Source organism: Cervus canadensis, chromosome 14, assembly GCF_019320065.1.
Source record: "Cervus canadensis isolate Bull #8, Minnesota chromosome 14, ASM1932006v1, whole genome shotgun sequence".
NCBI classification, from domain to species: domain Eukaryota; kingdom Metazoa; phylum Chordata; class Mammalia; order Artiodactyla; family Cervidae; genus Cervus; species Cervus canadensis.
In genome coordinates this window covers 21,707,547-21,729,031 of record NC_057399.1, presented here as the reverse complement: position 1 = coordinate 21,729,031, position 21,485 = coordinate 21,707,547, and the positions used below count along the sequence as shown (strand labels likewise).

The following is a 21,485-nucleotide window of genomic DNA, read 5'->3' as shown; positions in this document are numbered from 1 at the left end:
CTAACAGAAGCAGAAGATGCTAAGAAGAGGTGACAAGAATACACAGAAGAACTGTACAAAAAAGATCTTCATGACCCAGATAATCACGATGGTGAGATCACTCACCTAGAGCCAGACATCCTGGAATGTGAAGTCAAGTAGGCTTTAGAAAGCATTACTATGGAACAAAGCTAGTGGAGGTGATGAAATTCCAGTTGAGCTATTTCAAATCCTGAAAGATGCTGCTGTGAAAGTGCTGCACTCAATATGCCAACTCAGCCATGGCCACAGGACTGGAAAAGGTCAGTTTTCATTCCAATTCCAAAGAAAGGCAATCCCAAAGAATGCTCAAACTACCGCACAATTGCACTCATCTCACACACTAGTAAAGTAATGCTTAAAATTCTCCAAGCCAGGCTTCAGCAATACGTGAACCGTGAACTTCCAGATGTTCAAGCTGGTTTTAGAAAAGGCAGAGGAACCAGAGATCAAATTGCCAACACCTGCTGGATCATCGAAAGAGCAAGAGAGTTCCAGAAAAACATCTATTTCTGCTTTATTGACTATGCCAAAGGCTTTGACTATGTGGATCACAATAAACTGTGGAAAATTCTGAAAGAAATGGGAATACCAGACCACCTGACCTGCCTCTTGAGAAACCTGTATGCAGGTCAGGAAGCAACAGTTAGAGCTGGACATGGAACAACAGACTGATTCCAAATAGGAAAAGGAGTACATCAAGGCTGTATATTGTCACCCTGATTATTTAACTTATATGCAGAGTACATCATGAGGAATGCTGGGCTGGAAGAAGCACAAGCTGGAATCAAGATTGCCAGGAGAAACATCAATAACCTCAGATATGCAGATGACACCACCCTTATGGCAGAAAGTGAAGAGGAACTAAAAAGCCTCTTGATGAAAGTAAAAGAGGAGAGTGAAAAAGTTGGCTTAAAGCTCAACATTCAGAAAACTAAGATCATGGCATCTGGTCCCATCACTTCATGGGAAATAGATGGGTAAACAGTGGAAACAATGGCTGACTTTATTTTTGGGGGGCTCCAAAGTCACTGCAGATGGTGACTGCAGCCATGAAATTAAAAGACGCTTACTCCTTGGAAGGAAAGTTATGACCAACCTATATAGCATATTAAAAAGCAGAGACACTACTTTGCCAACAAAGGTCTGTCTAGTCAAGGCTATGGTTTTTCCATTGGTCATGTACGGATGTGAGAGTTGGGACTGTGAAGAAAGCAGAGCACCAAAGAATTGATGTATTTGAACTGTGGTGTTGGAGAAGACTCTTGAGAGTCCCTTGGACTGCAAGGAGATCCAACCAGTCCATCCAAAAGGAGATCAGTCCTGGGTGTTCACTGGAAGGACTGATGCTGAAGCTGAAACTCCAGTACTTTGGCCACCTCATGCGAAGAGTTGACTCATTGGAAAAGACCCTGATGCTAGGAGGAATTGGGGCCAGGAGGAGAAAGCGGATGACAGAGGATGAGATGGCTGGATGGCATCACTGACTTGATGGACATGAGTTTGAGTCAACTCTGGGAGTTGGTGATGGACAGGGAGGCCTGGCGTGCTGCAATTCATGGAGTCGCGAAGAGTTGGATACAAATGAGTGACTGAACTGAACTAAGTTTCCATGTTTCTCTTTCCATACATCTCACCCTCTCCCGATGTCCATAAGTCTATTCTCTATGTCTTTTCTCCATTGCTGCCCTGTAAATAAATTCTTCAGAACCATTTTTCTAGATTCTGTATATGTGCGTTAGAATACGATATGTATCTTTCTCTTTCTGACTCACTTCACTCTGTATGATAGGTTCTAGGTTCATCCACCTCATCAGAACTGACTCAAATTGTTCTTTTTTATGGCTGAGTAATATTCCATTGTGTATATGTACCACAACTTCTTTATCCATTCATCTGTCAATGGGCATCTAGATTGCTTCCATGTTCTAGCTATTGTAAATAGTGCTTCAATGAACAGTGGGATACATGTGTCTTTTTCAACCCTGGTTTCCTCAGAATATACTCCTAGGAGTGGGATTGCTGGGTCATATGGTGGTTTTATTCCTAGTTTTTTAAGGAATCCCCATACTGTCTTCCATAGTTGCTGTATCTGTTTACATCCCCACCAACAGTGCAAGAGCGTTCCCTTTTCTCCACACCCTCTCCAGAATTTATTATTTGTGGAATTTGTGATGATGGCCATTCTGACTGGTGTGAGGTGATATCTCATTGTAGTTTTGATTTGCATTTCTCTAATAATGAGTGATGTTGAGCATCTTTTCATGTGTTTGTTAGCCATCTGTATGTCTTCTTTGGAGAAATGTTGTTTAGGTCTTTTCCCCACTCTTTCACTGGGTTGTTTGTTTTCCTGGTATTGAGTTATATGAGCTGCTTATATATTTTAGAAATTAATCCTTTGTCAGTTATTTCATTTGCCATTATTTTCTCCCATTCCTAGGGTTGTCTTTTCACCTTGCTTATAGTTTCCTTTCCTGTGCAAAAGCTTTCAAGTTTAATCAGGTCCCACTTGTTTACTTTTGTTTTTATTTCCATTACCCTAGGAGGTGGATCATAGAGGATTTTGCTTTGATTAATGTCATCGAGTGTTCTGTCTCTGTTTTTCTCTAAGAGTTTTATAGTTTCTGGTCTTACATTTAGGTCTTTAATCCATTTTGTCTTCACATTTTTTAATGGAAATACCAGAAGCAAAGAAACGTTTTTTCCTTGACTGTAAGTATAATGTACGCTCAATAACAGAAAGCTAACATAACTTGAATAACATAAAATAAAATCAAACCCATGTCCAGTCCTAATAAACACAGACAACCACTTGAAAACTTAATGTATCTCCTTGCAGTATCTCCTTTCCTTGATGCATTAGAATGAGATATTACATGTACAGTTTTGCATCTTATAGCCCAGGGAAACAAACAACTATAGCCAAGAACCAGCAGGAACAAGAGAAAGCAGAGGCTGACCTGCAAACAGCTGAGATGTCACAATTATCGCACTGAATACACTCCGTGTTTTCAGAGAAGTAAAAGACCATCAAGAAAATACATGCAGAGAACAGCACATTCTTAAATGACAAAGCCGACTAAAACCAAACAAACAAAATAACAAAAGTAACCTCCCCACACACACACACAAAGTCCCCACCAAATGGAAATAAAATAGATATTAGACACAGTGAAAGAAAAAAATTGTGAATGGGAAGAAGATAGGTCAGAAAAAATTACCTAGAACGCAGGACAGAGAGACCAACACAAGAAAAAAAAATAGCAAGTAAAGCAAAGTGAAAGCTTTGTGAGTGAGAAGGTAGAGAGTACATCTGACTGCATTTCCAGAAGAAGAGAAAAAGAATGTGGGAGAGGAGGTATACAAAGAAATAATAACTGTTATTATTTATGTTGATGTTATGCTTGTCTCATATTGGCAAGTGGCGACCTGTTTTAAGCTAAGATTTTTCAGAACTGATGAAAAAATTTACAGACTCAGGTAGCCCAACAAACTGTATAGTTTTTAAAAAGAATAATTCATACCTGCATATAATATTGAGCCTGAAAAAAACTACAAAGTGAAAATCTTAAAAAACAAACCTGATTACTCAAAGAAGCAACAATTAAAATAGCTGAATTCTAAACAGCAAAAACAGAAACTGCTGGAATGACATCTTAAATGTGCTGAAAGCTATATGCCAACTTTGCACTCCATACCTAGAGTTGCTATAGAACTAGAAGTATCAGCGTAAACTCACAGTCTGTAAACATGACCTCATTTATGGACATAGAAGGATACATACATATACTTATAAAAAGGCCTAGAAGCAACACCATGATGGTGGGAGAACCCAGAATTTCGTCTCTACATACCATTCCCCATTAAATGGAACCAGAAATCCTTGGAAAAACTGGCTGATCTCAGGCAGAAGAAGTGGAAGATGAGCCCAGAATACCTAGTTATGCCAGAAAGGAGATGCTCAGACAATGGCAGGGATATGTCAAAAGGACATAGGAGCCAGCTTGAAGGAGATCCCATTTTGTTGAATCTGGGATACATTTATTTAAATCATTTATATCCTTAAGGTTCTAAAAGTTCCAGTTAAGAGACAGTGATTATTAGACTAGATGAAGTGAAGTGGAAGTTGCTCAGATGTGTAAAACTCTTTGCAACCCCGTGGACTATACAGTCCATGGAGTTTTCCAGGTCAGAATACTGGAGTGGGTAGCCATTCCCTTCTCCAGGGGATCTTCCCCAACCCAGGGATTGAACTGAGGTCTCCCTCATTGCAGGTGGATTCTTTACCAGCTGAGCCACCAGGGAAGCAAAATTTAACTATATGCTGTATATAAGAGATACATCTAAAACATAAAGATACAGAAAGGATTTAAGTATTGAAACATGTAAATTATGATATGTGAAACAAATTGCCAGTCCAGGTTCGATGCATGATATAGGGTGCTCAGGGCTGGTGTACTGGGATGACCCAAAGGGATGGGATGGGGAGGAACGTGGGTGAGGGATTCAGGATGGGGAACACATGTACACTCAATGTTGGATTCATGTCAATGTGTGGCAAAACCAATACAATAAAGAAAATAAATAAAACTGGAAAAAAAGAAAAAAAGATCCACCATACAATTACTAAAAGCTCTGTAACTATATTAATATGCCCACTTAAATAAACATGGCTTGCATCCGTGCAAAACAGATAGCCGGTACCCAAATCCCAGCAAAAAGCTTTATAGGCAGGGTAGGGAGATGTTGCAGGTAGAAGTAGGATGACTGGCGGTCACTGTCCAATCATTTTCCAATGCGGACTTTTAATTAATCCTCTTCTTTTCTGTCCTGCATTTCATCCTCACTCTTTTATTAGGCCATGCTTTCATAAATTCTGCTCCTTTTCCATTCAGTTTTTCCAGTGAATTAAATTTCTGGTCTCCTGGCTAAGCATGGTCTGGAAATGGGCATAAGGTGGGTGTCTTGGTTACATAAGAGGTCAGCTATTCCCTACATATAGACTTTCAATTTATGTTTGTTTCATTTGGTGCCTCATTTTCCATGGTTATTCCAGGCCAACTGACTGTATTCACATTGGTTTCTTTGCAAAACTTATCCACCTACTCCATCTTCTAAAATATTGTTACATTCTTTTGTCCCCTGATGACATCCTGCCATTCTTTATCCATGTTTATAACTTTTTATAAACTGTTAACATGATCTCAATGAGGAACTAATGTATGTGTCCAATGTGTCCAATCATCTACCTTTTATAGGCAATCTCTCATGTTTTTAAAAATTCTGTAGCTTTACAGTGCTCTAAACTCTGATAGGCTCCATTTCTCATTACACATTACAAAGATCCCCTTTGGTACTTTTAACTTGTTAATTCTTCCAGATGAAGGTAGATTCACTTTGGTAACTGCCTGCCTTCCACTTTCCAACTATGTATCAGGGCATGAGTGTACACACAGACACACACACACACACACACACTCCTTCACCCCCACTTTTAAAACTAAATTACATATAGATGCATTTAAGGGGTACTAGTCACCATGAAAAACAGGATGCATAGGCATTTTTCTGCATTTTGCCAAATCAGAGCCTTTCCCAAAGGATATATGCATACATAACAGTTCCCTTGAAAAGCTCACTAGTTTTCCCAAACCTGCAAAACATTCAAGTGAGTACCTTAAATACCCCTCAGAGCATTTTATAAGTTAATAATATTCCCAACTCTAATTTCATACACTATGGCAAATTTTTCATTATAATTTAACTTCCAACATAACTTTTTAGTATTCCAGAATGGCTAGTGGGCACATTTCTCATTACATATGAATATACTGATATTCTGGTCTATATAAGCATCAGTTCAGTTGCATCCAACTCTTTGCGACCCCATGAACCGCAGCATACCAGGCCTCCCTGTCCATCACCAACTCCCAGAGTTTATACAAACTCATGTCCATTGAGTCAGTGATACCATCCAACCATCTCATCCTCTGTCCGTCCCCTTCTCCTACCTTCAATCTTTCCCAGCATCAGGGTCTTTCAAATGAGTCAGTTCTTCACATCAGGTGGCCCAAGTATTCGAGTTTCAGCTTTAGCATCAGCCCTTCCCATGAATATTCAGGACTGATTTCCTTTAGGATGGACTGGTTGGATCTCCTTGCAGTCCAAGGGACTCTCAAGAGTCTTCTCCAACACCACAGTTCAAAAGCATCAATTCTTTGGCGCTCAGCTTTCTTCACAGTCCAACTCTCACGTCCATACATGACTACTGGAAAGACCACAGCCTTGACTAGATGGACCTTTGTTGGCCAAGTAATGTCTTTGCTTTATAATATGTTGTCTAGGTCTGTCATAACTTTTCTTCCAAGGAGTAAGCGTCTTTTAATTTCATGGCTACAGTCGCCATCTGCAATGATTTTGAAGCCCCCAAAAATAAAGTCTGTCACTGTTTCCACTATTTCCCCATCTATTTGCCGTGAAGTGATGGGACTGGATGCCCTGATCTTAGTTTTCTGAGCTTTAAGCCAACTTTTTCACTCTCCTCTTTCACTTTCATCAAGAGGCTCTTTAGTTCCTCTTCACTTTCTGCCATAAGGGTGGTGTCATCTGCATAAAGTTAGAGCCCCAAGGGGCTGGGGACACATTCTCAGTTTACAGATGAAACTAATTTTCCAAGTCCACATGACTGAAGCTCAAAACACAGGAATGTTATGAATTTACCAATGTAAATGCCATTTTATCATCATGTCTCTTAGCAGCCAGTCTTCTGTGGCATCTTACTCTGATCCTTATTTCAAATTCTAAAACAATACATCCATTTATACACATAACAGTTAACTCCAAGTGAGGAAGAAGCACTAGATTCCTGCCCTTGTAAAACTTAGAAACTAGTAGGGGAAACAAAATGATGAGTGACTACACCACAATGCATTAAATGCTGACAGACTTGTGAGAATATAAAAGAGAAATAACATAATATTTAACCCAATCTGAAAGGATCTTCTGAGCAGTGTTAAAGAGCACATAGGGAAGAGCCAAATGAAAATCGAGAGGAAACAGAAAGGGCTTTCTAGGTCAGAAGACTAGTGCCTGAGGTAAGGACAAGGAAGGGCAGCAAAAACAAAACAAAAACATGAAGCTGGGAGACAAGACAGAAGAGAGATCACAAAGGGCCCTGTACACGCCCAGAAGGGTTTAGGTTACCAACAAAGCTAGACTGTCATGCAGGAGAGATCTGATAAGAATAGATTTGCACATTGGGAAGACCACTCTGGTGGTAAATGGAGAACTGAAAGGAGGGTAAAGCGTTGAAGATAACTTTACAAGTACAGTGGTTGAGAAACCCTGGATTATAAAGAGATATAAGAGCTATTAATGAGTTTTAGGAGGTAAAACTTATAGACTGACTAGATGCACATGGAGAAGAAAGGTTAAACGCCTATGCCAGTTTTCTGGTTGGGGAAATCTGAGTAGATGATGGAACACAAAAGGCAAAGGGGAAGCATGGGCATCATTTCCTCCAGGCACATGCATCAGGAAGCATCTGTGGTGCATCCAAGTTGGACACCCTGGCTTGGAGCATAAGAGAAACTCCCTGGTAAGAAGAGTGGAAGCCCTCTTCTTAACTGATCTCATGTTAACAAACATGCTGCATTAACTGTGATGTCAATGACAGACCACAGGCCACACCTCAGCACATCTAGTCTTATCGAACAGTTTACTTACCAAGGGCCACATGTATTTGCTCCAGGCGGTTGTAACTGTTGTTGTTATAGAACTTAGTAACATATTAATAAACCAATAAACATTCAAAAAGAAAAATTGTTTCTATGAAAGTTAAGTCAAATGGTCTGGAAATACACAGAACCTTACATAACTCAATAACTGGTATGAAAAATTTTAGACACAGAAACACACAGTCAGAATAAAGGTAAGTTATAGACTGACCCAGTGCAAGCCTGCAGAGGTAGCTGATTAGGCAGTCAAGGGGTTGGATCTGGGCTGTCAGCCCATCTGCCATATATAAGCTCCACAACTTTTCTGCTAGTTACTTAACCCAAGATTCAGTTTCTTCAACTATATAGTAAACCCCATTTCAACATATGGTTGTTCTGAGACTACACAGATATTTTGTAAGTGGCCAACATTATGCCTAACCACAAGGAAGCAAATACCCAGTTGGCAATGCTATCTTTTAGTCATTCCTTCAGAAAAGGAGTACTTCTCTTTTAAGGAAGACTCATAAGTTTGAGATACTTGCTTCATATCATGGCTATATATTACGCTGCTCTCATCTGTCCTATGGACTTCTAAAAAGAAGTTTGGAAAAGACCTACTATGACCTGGAGGCTTAGACCTACTGACTACATCTCTGGTAAGCTAAATCATTAAAGAGAGCAAGTGACAGAACCTACCAACAGAACTACACAAATACTCAAGACCAAGAACTCAATATTTACTTGAATTTTATGTATTTACTCGACTTTTATGTATATACTCTTTCTTAATAAGGATTATCTATCTTACTAAAAAAAGAAAAGTACATTTACCTTAATTATCATTATTTCCCCTTTATTTTAAAGGAACAGGATAAAATGGGCAATTTCCCTTAGGCTTCGGATGGAAAGGACCATGTGATACTCATCATTTGATTTCTAGCAACTAGCAATAAGATGCAGTAAAAAGGTTTTTGCATAAATGAAGTTATATTTCTACTCTTTCTTAAATTTAAAGGAGATACATAAGTTATCATACCTCCTCTTTCCCCATACATATATACACCAGGGAGGAGGATTTCATGGGAGAGATTAAGTGCTTCCCCTTCAATGTTTCATTACAGAAATTTTAAAAGACCACTCTCCTGAACAGAAGTGCTGTTTCTCCATGGAGTGGAGAATTGGGAAGATGAGGGGATGATTATCATTGAATTAATAATTAGTACCTCTTTGGGCTTCCCTGTAGCTCAGTCAGTAAAGAATCTGCTTGCAATGCAGGAGACCTAGGTTCAATTGCGGAGTCAGGAAGATCCCCTGGAGAAGGAAATGGCAACCCACTCTAGTATTTTTGCCTGGAGAATCCCATGGACAGAGGAGCCTGGTGGGCTACAGTCCATGGGCTCGCAAGAGTTGGACACGACTTAGTAACTAAACCACCACCACCTCTTTGAAATTATGGCTGCTATGAGACTGACCTAGTATGGATACACACCTTTTGGGGGTTCCACTGCTTTTGGAGGGACTAGCTATGATTGGAGGAACTGCACCACTAACTAGAATGCAGTGTAAAGTAAACTATGAAGGTTTTAAAACACGTACAACATTGCAAGAGAGTTCCCTTTTCTCCACACCCTTTCCAGCATTTATTGTTTGTAGATATTTTGGTGATGGCCATTCTGACCAGTGTGAAGTGATACTTCATTGTAGTTTTGATTTGCATTTCTAATAATGAGTGATGTTGAGCATCTTTTAACGTGTTTATTAGCCATCTCTACGTCTTCTTTGGAGAAATGCCTGCACTGTTGGTGGGATATAAATTGATACGGCTATTATAGAGAACCGTAGGGAGATTCCTTAAAAAAGCGAGGAATAAAAATATCATACAATGCAACAATCTCACCATGGTTCCAAAACCATCATTGGAAAAGACACATGTACCCCAATGCTCACTGCAGCACTGTTTATAAGAGCTAGGACATGGAGGCAACCTAGATGTCCACTGACAGATGAATGGATAAAGAAGTTGTGGTACATATATAATGGAATATTACTCAGCCATAAAAAAAATGCAGAGTAAATTCTGATGAAGTAAATGAACCTAGAGCCTGTTATACAGAGTGAAGTATGTCAGAAAGAGGAAAACAAATACTGTATATTAACGCATGTACATGGAGTCTGGAAAGACAGTACTGATGAACCTATTTGCAGGGCTGCAGTGGAGACACAGACATAATGAGCAGACCTGTGGACTCAGTGGAAGAGGGAGAGGGTGGGACGAATTAAGAGTAGCATGGAAAAATATACATTGCCACATGTACGGTGGATAGCCAGTGACAATTTGCTGTACGATGAAGGAAACTCAAACCTGGTGCTCTGTGACAACAGAGAGGGGTGGAATGGGCTGGGAGATGGAAGACAGGTTCAGGAGGAAGGGGGCATATGTGACATACGGCTGATTCATGTTGAGGTATGGCAGAAACCAACACGGTATTATATAGCAAATTATCCTCCAATTAAAAATATATTATGAAAAAAACCGAACGTAAAACATAATGACAACTTTCGTGAATATTTAGTACTATGTGTGAAGTTACCAAATGCAGGACAGCTATAAGTACTCAGATTAATGTAGAAGTTCTAATAAATACTGAGGAACTTACCTAGATTTATCCAAATTCCACCTGGCTTGAGTATTTTCCATATTGTATCAATATAATCAATTACATTGTGAGCTGTGTCTATGAAGAAACAGGTAGCAATACAGTCCCAGGTATCTATTTAAGGAAAATCAAATTACTACATGTTATGCTATTTTGCCTTTCTTTTCATGAATTCTATAAATGAACCAGTTACCTCTTTACAGATATGAATATTTAACTGCAGAGGTATAGAAGCTAAACCCTTCCAATCAAATACTATAATCTAGGCAACCAAATAATCATTTACAAAATACGCCGTCATTCATAAAAGCTTTTATTGCTAATTTGATAACGTAACCAATTTGGAAATCATTTTTGATAACCTATATCACTATATCTTCACCAAATAATATTTATGAGTTTTATTTATAATCTTTTCAATTTCTAGCTTTATTTAAATCAGTTATGATGACTCTAATAAAAATTTTAAGAATTAAAGATTTTTTTAAATTTAAAAATAAAACCAGTTGCAATGAAAGTAACAGTCATTTTAAGTTGTGATTTAAACCAGTGTTAACTACCAATTCTGGAAGGTTTCAAAAAAGACTGAATGCATCTGTTGCCACGTGAGAAATGAATGGTATCAAAATACACAAGCGTCCACCAGTACTTGGGGGAAATGCCAGTTAAAAGGGGGGATGGGACAGTCAGCAGCAGAGGGTGAAAAGCCAACAGAGAACCGTCTGCCTTCTGGAGCTGGAGGCCGTGGCTTGGCACAGAGACAGAAGAGACTGCGCTGAAAGTGGCGGTCTGTACAGATAAGGCCCTTCATCCAACCGGGGGTCACCTTCCCCAGCTCCTCTTTCAAACCGTGCTCCAGAAGAAAGTCATTTTTACTTGCCAAAGCAATGTTTTTCATTATCTCACTTCTGTTTTGAGACCCTGCTCCCTGACTTATGCTAACACCACGTCTCGCCTTGTACCTTCAGCGCAGGAGCTCCCAGTGCCGGCATTCAGGGAAAAACAGTCACTTCACTACCTCGTTACTCTGCTGCTCGCATCTCTCCAAGGCCTCCCGTTCCGCTTTGAGGACAATTTGAAGTCTTAGCTATGGCCTACAAGTTTGTCTCACCAAACCCTCTCTAACCTCACCTCCCATCACCCGCCCACTGCTCACATCACAGCCAAACTGATCCTCTAGCTCTTCTTGAGCAGAGCAAGTATCCGTCACACCCCGGAATCCTCCTTCCTTTGCGTTTCCTCTGTCTGCAACCCTTTCCCCCATATATCTGAATGACTTGCCTCTTCAGTCTTACAAGGTTCTCTGCTCAATTTTTAAGTCCCCCCTAAGAAAGACCTTCTTGGTAATTCCATATAAAACAGCAGACCCTCCCCAGCCAATCATTATCCCCTTTACCTGCCTTATTTTTCTTCCTCACAATATTAATTTGTTATTGCCTCTCTCCAAACTAGAATACGGGTTCCCTGTGAACAGGACCTTTGTTTTCCTCATTGCTGTCTCTGCAGGACCTGGAATGTACCTCCTACTTAGCAGGTGCTCAACAAATACCTGTTAAACAAACAAACTTGCTCACCCCTCAGCCTTCTTTTTTTCTTTTTATTGACAAGTCTCTCTCCTCTTTCCCCATTAACATCTCCCTTTCTCTAATGACCAGCTCAAATTTCTTCTACCTTTTGCCAGGCTCAAGTCCAAACTTCACAGTCTGATTGTAAAGGGCCTCCACACTCTGGAACCAACCTACTTCTCTAGCCTCATCGCCCATTAAATCCCACAAAGTCCTTTTTCCTTGTAGCCAGGCCATTCCATCATCCCTAATTACCTACTCATTCATATCTTTGTACCTCTGAATGCCATTCCTCCCTATTCTTCAAGTCACTGTCCATGTTGTCTTATATTAATAGACCCAACAGAGTCTAAATTTCTCAACTGCAGATCCCATATTTCTTTATAGTTCCCATGACTGTCTTATAGATAACTCTGAAAATATTCTATTGATAAACTGTCACTGAACTATACCTTAAATTCTACCATCAAAATGAATAACAACTTTGGCTCAGTACAAAATTAGCTCATTAAATTTAGAATAAAGGATGTGATTTTTAAAATGCTTGCTTTGGACTTACTGCACTCTGAGTATATCTCCTGAAAATCTCCTGCTGTCATAGAAAAGTTAGAACCGGGAGGAAGACTGTGGGGGTCAACATCAGGGAAAAAGATGGGTCGAATCTGATCAGCTGACCTCCGGTTATTGCTAAACTGATGAATCCAGGGATAAAGCTTATATTTATTAATTTCAGAACATCTGTAAAATATGAGCATAAAATTCAGTGTTAACTAAATATTTTACCAAGAAAATCTACTTTAAATACCAAAATTTATAATCTGATTGAAGATTTACTTATATAACTAAAAAAAGGGTTACCACTATACTCTACCCAATTATCTGAAACTCCACATATGCATGTAGATGAGTAACCAATCATGGATTAAAAGACAGAAACAAAATTAAGGTAAATTCAGATATGCAAATGTGCTGTTCATTCAAATTTTTAAACACATACTGTTAAAACTTGAGCCCAAGTGAAAAACAGTCTATTTTTTTTTCAAAAAATGGTATGTTTTGTTACCTAATTATTTTAATTTTTTTGTAACACTCTCCTTTTTACCTTTTCACTAACTTCTAACTCACACTGCTACCAAGACAACATATTGTTTAAACAAGGCAGCTATTTATTTTTTCTCTAACATACCTCTTCTGGATTTAAAGACTATTTTCCACTACTTTATAAATGAGGCCACAGAAGTTCTGAGAAATCTTTCCAACTCAGTTATGTGGAGTCATTTTATGAGAATTTGATTAAGTAAAAAAAATGTGATCACCACATTAAAATCTTATCCCACTAAAGAAACAAAGGGCTGAACAAGCTTAAGGAACAATAAGAAAACACTCCTTCCTGGACAATACTCAGCCCTAAATTCTGCAGAGAAATCATTTCAGTTTCATGAATACCCAATCACTTTTTAAAACATCCCTTACCCATCCTGTTCAACATTCTGTTAACTAGGCAACTAATTAAAGTAGTAACTGTATAAGCAATTTAATTTCGATACAAGAAACACTTATGATATATACCATAATTAGACACTATGCACTTCTCTTCAAATTCAGAATTTTTCAAAAATAGGGTAAGTCAATCCGATTCTGAGAAATTACTGTTTCTAGCAAAAAGTAAATTAAATACCTGTTGAGTACAAAGTTGGAAGAAAAAAGCATAAAAAAACTCCATTCATTTCCTTGACAAGCATAACCTAGCATAGCTATTTCCCAGGCCAGTCTTCCTAGTCCAGCACCAGGTACCAGAATATTTACTTTAGAAGGATCCCTGAAATGAAATAAGGCAATTATGTCCAAACTCCTCAAAGGAAAGGGCAGGAAAAAAAAAGACAAAATCCATATTAACAATTAAAAACTTAAGATATTTAATAAGAATAAGCTCACTCAATGCTCTAACTTCTTAAATTTGAGAAATACTTCTAAATATCAATGAGAAATAAGCATATAAGGAATTATCAAATGTTAGCAGACTAGGGTTTTATCCCCAAAGTATTATTTTTCAGAAGAAAAATAATGAAGATACGCCTAGCTATCACCTGTCTTGGAAAGACAAATCATTCCAAAGGAATCTCTGTACATACAAAGAAACTGAACACAATTATTTCAGCAAATGAAACAGTAAAAACAAAACTTTATTTCTAAATTCTGTTTCTAATACAATGGTTTATATAGCCAAATCAAGTACAAGCAGATTTTAATGTGTCAGGTCTCTCTTTAAAATCTGATATATTTCAGTTGGCAGAAGAATTTGGAGCTGGGATATTCTTATAAGGAAGATAGGGAACTGCTTTCTAATTGAGCACTGCTGTTGTTGTGGTTAAGTTGCTCAGTTGTGTCCAACTCTCTGCAACCCCATGATCTGCAGCCCGCCAGGCTCCTCTGTCCATGAGATTTCCCAGGCAAGAATACTAGAGTGGGTTGCCATTTCCTTCTTCACTAATTGAACATACATAATGGCAAAGACATCACACCATGCCATAGGTTTGCAACCAAACTGTTCTCCACTTACTACCATGACCTTACCATCACAAATTTCCTTTGCTATTACATCTGCCATTCTACTTTCAGATCACCAAAAAGCCTTAGCAAAGCAAAGACCTTTCAGGACTTCTGGCTCAATATAATCTTAAGGAAACTAAAATGGTATTCTTGTGGAAAACCAAAGAAAAAAGTATATAATCAGCTGTTATCACGTCAATGAAAAGGGAATTTCACTACTGTCTGTATTCCCCAAATTTAGCTCATAAAACAAATCCAGTTTCCAAATCTACTCCCATGAACACTTCTTTATCTTTAAACTGTATGGTCTTTAAGTTTGATGTGCTCCAAAACAGCAACAGGACTTTTTACTAGCAGCTCATATGATAACCTTTAGCATTCCCCACTTTGAAAACAAACGAACGAAAAAAAAAAAAAAAAGAAAGAAAAAGAAAACAAACGAACAGAACTATGGGGCTTTTCAAAATTCAGTCTACAAATATAGTAACAAGAGGATTTGTCTAGGGTCTTTCAATCTTAGATATATATGGAACATATATTTGTATAAAAACCTCAAAGAAGTCTATTTAGCCTGTTTCACAGCTGAATTTTATATATACAATAAGGCATACATTGAAATTTGTTAAAAAATGATTTCTGACAAATAGGCTTGTTGTGATTAGTAAGATATTCTTTAATACTTGACATGGGCAAACTAAAACCAAGGTGCCTTATAAAAGTTTTCACTAAGATAAAATAAAATGTTGCCTTTTCATTCCATATTATATACAATATGTCCATGTGTATGAACACTTTGATTTTTAATAAAGAAAATGGGAACATCTCATTTGGTTCACGCCTACCTATATGGGTTATCTAACATATTTTTAACACATATTTTTTACACACATATTTTTAACACTAGATTTTAAAAACCTCCTATCTGTAGGACACCATGCTGGCCCTTGTATAAAGGACTCATCATCATCTTCTACGCCTTTCTAGACCCAGCAAAACATTTACTCTCTAGAACTACCTCTTATCTTTTCTCAGTTTCTATTTGTCCAATCAAAAACATGCATTTTCCCCAAGTGGCTCTGTTCAGCAATTTTTTTAAAAAAATCAAGGTAATACAACAGAAAATATAAAGGATCTGGAAGTAAATTCATAGAATATTTAAATCTTTATCCAAATAATCAATAATAATCAATTTCTAAGAAAGTAAAAGACTACCATGCAGAAATTAGAAATCATGCCAACCTTAATTTAAAGGAAAGTTGTATTAATAACAGTACTAATATTTTATTCACTTAAAGTTAGCTTTAAAAAAAAAAAAAAAGTTAGCTTTTTGACAGCTATTATTAAGTACTCCTGAACTAATCAAGCTTTAGAATTCTATTCCTACCTTGTGGCAGAAAGTTTCTATATAGAACTGCTATTGAAAGGCTGTCCTAAAGCCATAGAATAAAGAATATAGCAAGCCTTACCTTAAGAGTTAATAGAGATTACTATAGATCTACCAATTATTTGTATTAAGAAAAAAAAGATTTCAGTAGACATACTAAAGGAAACACATAAAACAAACTAAGAACTGAAAAACTGATCAAGAATCAAGCAATGAATGGGAGAATTTTTTGCCAAACCTTTGCTCTTAGAATTTTTTTTTTCTATTGGGTCTTCATATAAGGGACATTAACAGCATACAAGAAAAAGTCTCTAATCACAATGTATATAAAACAAAGGCTTTCTAAAAGGCATTTTCAACTGAGTCTTTATGAAGTCTAGGGCATTTTCTATGAAAATAAGAGAAATGTAAATTTAAGTTTAGACCTTTTCGGTGAGCTGACTTTAAACTTAGAAAACCAGGAGCCATATAATTAATATGTGCCTCAGTAATCAAGTGTTGCCTGCTTGAGATTCTTAGCAAAAAACTGGCACGTAAACAAGTGTATGTAGTTATTAGGCTGGACTATGGATGAGCAATCTTTTTTGCCTTTTCATACTGTTCATGGGATTCTCAAGGCAAGAATACTGAAGTGGTTTGTCATTCCCTCCTCCAGTGATGCAGGGAAAGATTGAAGGCGGGAGGAGAAGGGGACAACAGAGGATGAGATGTTTGGATGGCATCACCGACTCAATGCACATGAATTTGAGTAGGGTCTGGGAGTTGGTGACGGACAGGGAAGCCTGGTGTGCTGCAGTCCATGGGGTCGCAGAGTCGGACACAACTGAGCTATTGAACTGAATTGATGGATAAGCAATATATTTACTACAAATGTAACACCTCTGATAATAGTGGGAAACTTCCAATGCTCTTCCAGACAAGCAAGAATAAAGAGTACAGAGAGCCCTTGTGGGTTTGAAGAGGCCATGGCTGCACCGTGGTTGGCCATGTTTATACCAGCCTTTGCTCTCCAGCTATTTTACTGTCAGTAAATGCTGTTCTTGGGAGAAGTTTCCTTTATTGTACACAGAATAATTTTTGCACAGTACCTGCAAATAAGCAAATTCCAACACACAAAATACTTTTTCTTGGTGTGTCAGCATGATGACACTTGGCTGACCCCTGGTGGTAAGTGTTAGGTACAACTTTCAAGGGTTTGGTTCTATTACAATCACAGTTCACACGGTGGAAGCCACCACCCACATGTGGCTGCTAAATACTTAAAATATGATTAGTTCTATTGAAATGTGCTACATGTATAAAATAAATGCCAATATTCAAAGACAGTATAAAGGAATGTAAAATATCTCATTAAAATCTTGTATACCGTAACATATGTTAACATGTTTTAGATATACTGGGTTATTAAAGTATATTATTAACCTCACCTGTTTCACTTTTCATGTGACTACTAGAAAATTTAAAATAACACAGGTGACTTGCAATGTATTTCTATTGAACACTGCTAATCCATACAGAGAACTCATAAACACATGATTTTGGGCAAAAAACAATTGTGAAATGACATCACAAACCATTATATGATCTTTTAAAACATACAGAATACAATATGTTATTCATATATGTATATATAAACATGTAGCTAATGTAGAAAGCTAAGATTAGAATAACAAATTTATGCTAGTTGTTATCTCCAGAAAGAGAGAAGAATGTGCTCTGTATGGTCTGCAGAGCAGTTTCAACTGATAAACAACAACAAAGAGATCTAAAATAAATATGGCAAAATGTCAAGGTTTAATAGAGATGGATGTTGAGACACTTTATTCAAACTAGAAAATGGTTTAGAAATCAGAATTTGTGTCTAGTCCCTTCAAAAGTATGGTCCCAACTTAGTTATCTACTTCCAACAAAGAACTTCGTACATCACCAAGACAACTTCTCATCAATTCCAGAAAACACTTTCTCACCTTAATCTTGAGAGCTCCAACATACCTGCAGAAACTTAAATGATCACCTTATCTATAAAGTCTTTCTTTTCCCAAATATCCCAGGCAAAGCTTTAACTCACTCCTTAGCGCTTTCAGTGCTTCATTCATACCTTTCTTTATATGCCCAGTTCATCACTTTGCTTCTGTCATTTAATACAGGGGTCAGCAATTATAACCCACTAGCCAGTCACCTGTATTTGTAAAAAGGCTTTATTGGAACACAGCCATGCCCATTCATTTATGTATTGTCTATGGCAACATTCTCATGACAACAGCTAAATAGTCAGTAGCCAGAGACCACAATGCCTACAAAGCCTAAAATATTTTCTAGCTGGCCCTTTAAGAAAAAGCTTACCAATTCCTGACTTAATATACCTTGAACTTCTTTCCCAATCAGTACACAGAGCTTTCTTAATCTGTTTTATGACTAAGTAGTCCATTTAATACTATAAAATAATGTATCAAAATAATAATGCTAATTAAGGACATTTAGATTGCTTCCAATATCTTGTTATATAACATTAAAGCTAATATCTTTGGCATAAATAATTTCCATATGCAGGAGTTTATCTGTAGAAAGCTTTCCTCAAACTGAATTGCAAGGATCAAAACTGAATTTTGTTCAATGTTACCAAATTGCCCTCCATTAAATTTTACTAATTTATTTTTCCACCAGCAACATATGTTTCCTCATACCTTCAGTAAGTTATATAATTTTCAAATTCTTGCAGTAGATTAAAATGGCATCTTAGTATGGTTTTTATATTTGCATTTTCTTATGAGATTAAGCATGTTATATTTCTTTTTCTGTTTACTATTTACACTATTTTTCTACTAGGTTATCGTCTTGAATTGTTTTTCCACTTTTTTTTTTTTAATACTTGAAAAAAGTTTTTCAAGATTTTTAAGTACTTGAAATCCTGGAATGTAGGCACTTGGGATCTTGATCAGAAAGAAATCTGAAATATTTATTTGTCTCTCTGGTCTAAGAGAGCTTTCTGGATTAAAGAGATATTATTAATTATCTTATTTATTTTATCTTAATATCTCTTAAAATATTAAAGAGACTATTTTCAGCCTCTAAACTACCTTTGCATTATTTGGCAATCTTCATTTGCTCTTATAAAATGGTTTCTTTCAGCTGAAAATAATTCTTTTATAACTTACATTCTTTATTTTAATCTAAGTAGAAAAAGCCATCTTTAAAGGGTTTTAAAAGTCTTCTTGAAGGGTTAGACATATTCTGAGAGGCAAAGACACAATAGATTTACCACCCACAAACAAAATAACACTTCAAATTCTTCTAAAATAGACTGAGTTAATGAAACTAAGATCTAAAAACTACAATCCAGTAGTTTTCAGGATTCATAAAAGAATATGGTTCTACATGGTTATGATTTCCCATTTCCAATAGGACTTGAACCTAAGAATCTCTCTTTCCTTAGCAACTATAAACTCATAGCACTAAATTTCTGAAATAATAATAACTGAGGTATCTGGCGTTCAGCACAACTAAAACAGCATTTCATTAATTTACAAACAGGCCCCAATACACATGTCAGTCTGTCAGCTTCAAAGCTGCTTATACTTGTAAACTTAGACATTTAAAAATTCTCAACAGGAACAAATTGGACAAACTGATAAGACAAATATGCTTACACAGGAAAAAAGTATTTTAATGACCACAAGAATATTTAATTTATGCATATTTAAGTATATTATGTTTTGCAAACAGATCTGTTAGAAAAGGCCTTTATTGAAATTTCAAAAAGAAAAGAACACAATCAAAAGGCTAGCTGACATAAACATTCCTGATATTCAGCCTGAGTTTAACAATAGCAAATTCACAGGTGTTTGCTGTGGCACAAACAGAATCCTAAAAATTTTATCTGAGACCCAAACTTGAGCAGAATTTACCTGAATTCTGAAGCGCTACAATCATGTCCCTTTTTCAGGACTTAGAGTTTACCTTTTGTGGCAAAGTTATGGCTTTAATACGGATAAAGACTTTGCTATGTTTTGTTAAGCTTATTTTTAAGGATTTTTGAAAAACTCATCTTATATGCTCTAAGGAAACCAATCTAAATTAAACACGCAAAACAAATGACAGAGGAAGAAATATGTAAATTTTCCATTGGGTACCAGAATGACAAAAAAAAGTTTGATATTTTGATGCACTTGATTTAAAATTCATACATCCCTGCCTACTTTTATAATATTGATTACTATCAGAGAAGGGAAATGGGTAACTGGGGAGGAGACTTTATATCCTTTGAAACCTTTAAAATTTTGAATCCTGTAAAATACCTATTTAAAACATTTTTAAATTATTCTTTTACATTAAAATAACCTGTTAGAAACATTAAAGTTAATTCATTCTTTTCTCACCAGTCTACATTTTATCTGTCAACAGTAATAAAAATACTACTACTAACAGGTAAATAACAGTAAAATAATACTTGTGCTGGTTCATGAAGTGCCTTTAACCGTGAGATCCCCTTTTACTATAGCTAACACTGTTATGCTGACAGGATACTATGGTAATATACATGATTCAGTGATCACTAAGTATGAATGAAATCATATTTAAAGTGCTAGAAATTATGCTGACATATGCATTTGGCATTCAGCCTTCCAAAAATACCCAAACTTTGGTATATTCCAACTGTAAAGAGTCTTATCTCACAATCTACTTTTCATAAACAAAGATATTTTGAATATTGAGAAATACTTGGACTTTATGTTTACAAAGGCTAGTAAAATATATGATCTATTATTTTATAGATAGTACATACATTGAGTATACCAACTAGAATCTTTATAAAAGTTCCCTAAACTGAAAACATTTATTTATAAAAAGTATGAAAAATAAGGAAATGAGACTAGATTATGATTTTAACAGTTGTAGAATATTTAATGTAGGACCACTGATAAAAATTAACAAAATAACTTGTAGCACTTATTAGAGTAAACAAAGGTAGCCTTAAAGAATAAAAGAAAATTATTAATAGGAAAAAGAAAAAAAATGATCACTTCATTTGACATAGAAAAGGCATTTGACAAATGCAACATCCTTTCATGACAAAAACTCTCAGGAAATAGAAGATAGGGAAAATTTCTCAATATCAAAAAAGGGTATTCATAAAAAACCTAGAGTTAAAATTACACTCAAAAGTGAAAGACTGAAAGCTTTTCCTCTAAGACCAGAAACTAGATAAGGATGTACTTCCAGAGATATTTAAATGGGAAAGGAACAGGCAAAAACTACCTTCATTCACAAGCAAGATGATCTTTTATGTAGGAAATCCCGAAGAATCAACAAGAAAGCTACTAGAGCCAGTAAACAAATTAAGCAAAGTTGCAACACATAAAAATAAACACATTAAAAAAAAAATCAGTTCTGTTTCTATCCATCGGCAAAGAACAGTCAGAAGAGGAAATGAAGAAAACAGTTCCATTTATATAACATGAAAAAGAATGAAAAACTTAGAATTAAATCTAACCAAGAAGATGCTACACTGAAAACTTGTATACTGAAACTTAAAAAACAAGGCTGAAAGATATTAAATACCACCTAAATAAATGGAAAGACATGCTATATTCAT

General features: G+C 36.5%; 1 protein-coding gene across 1 annotated transcript in view; it reads right to left on the bottom strand.

Moving 5' to 3' along the window:
* CARNMT1 (carnosine N-methyltransferase 1) overlaps positions 1–21,485 on the bottom strand; it is a 41,466-nt gene that overhangs the window by 7,090 nt on the left and 12,891 nt on the right. The window contains 3 exon segments of the mRNA XM_043486673.1: positions 10,394–10,507; positions 12,518–12,696; positions 13,637–13,777. Coding sequence (XP_043342608.1) covers positions 10,394–10,507; positions 12,518–12,696; positions 13,637–13,777 — 434 coding nt within the window.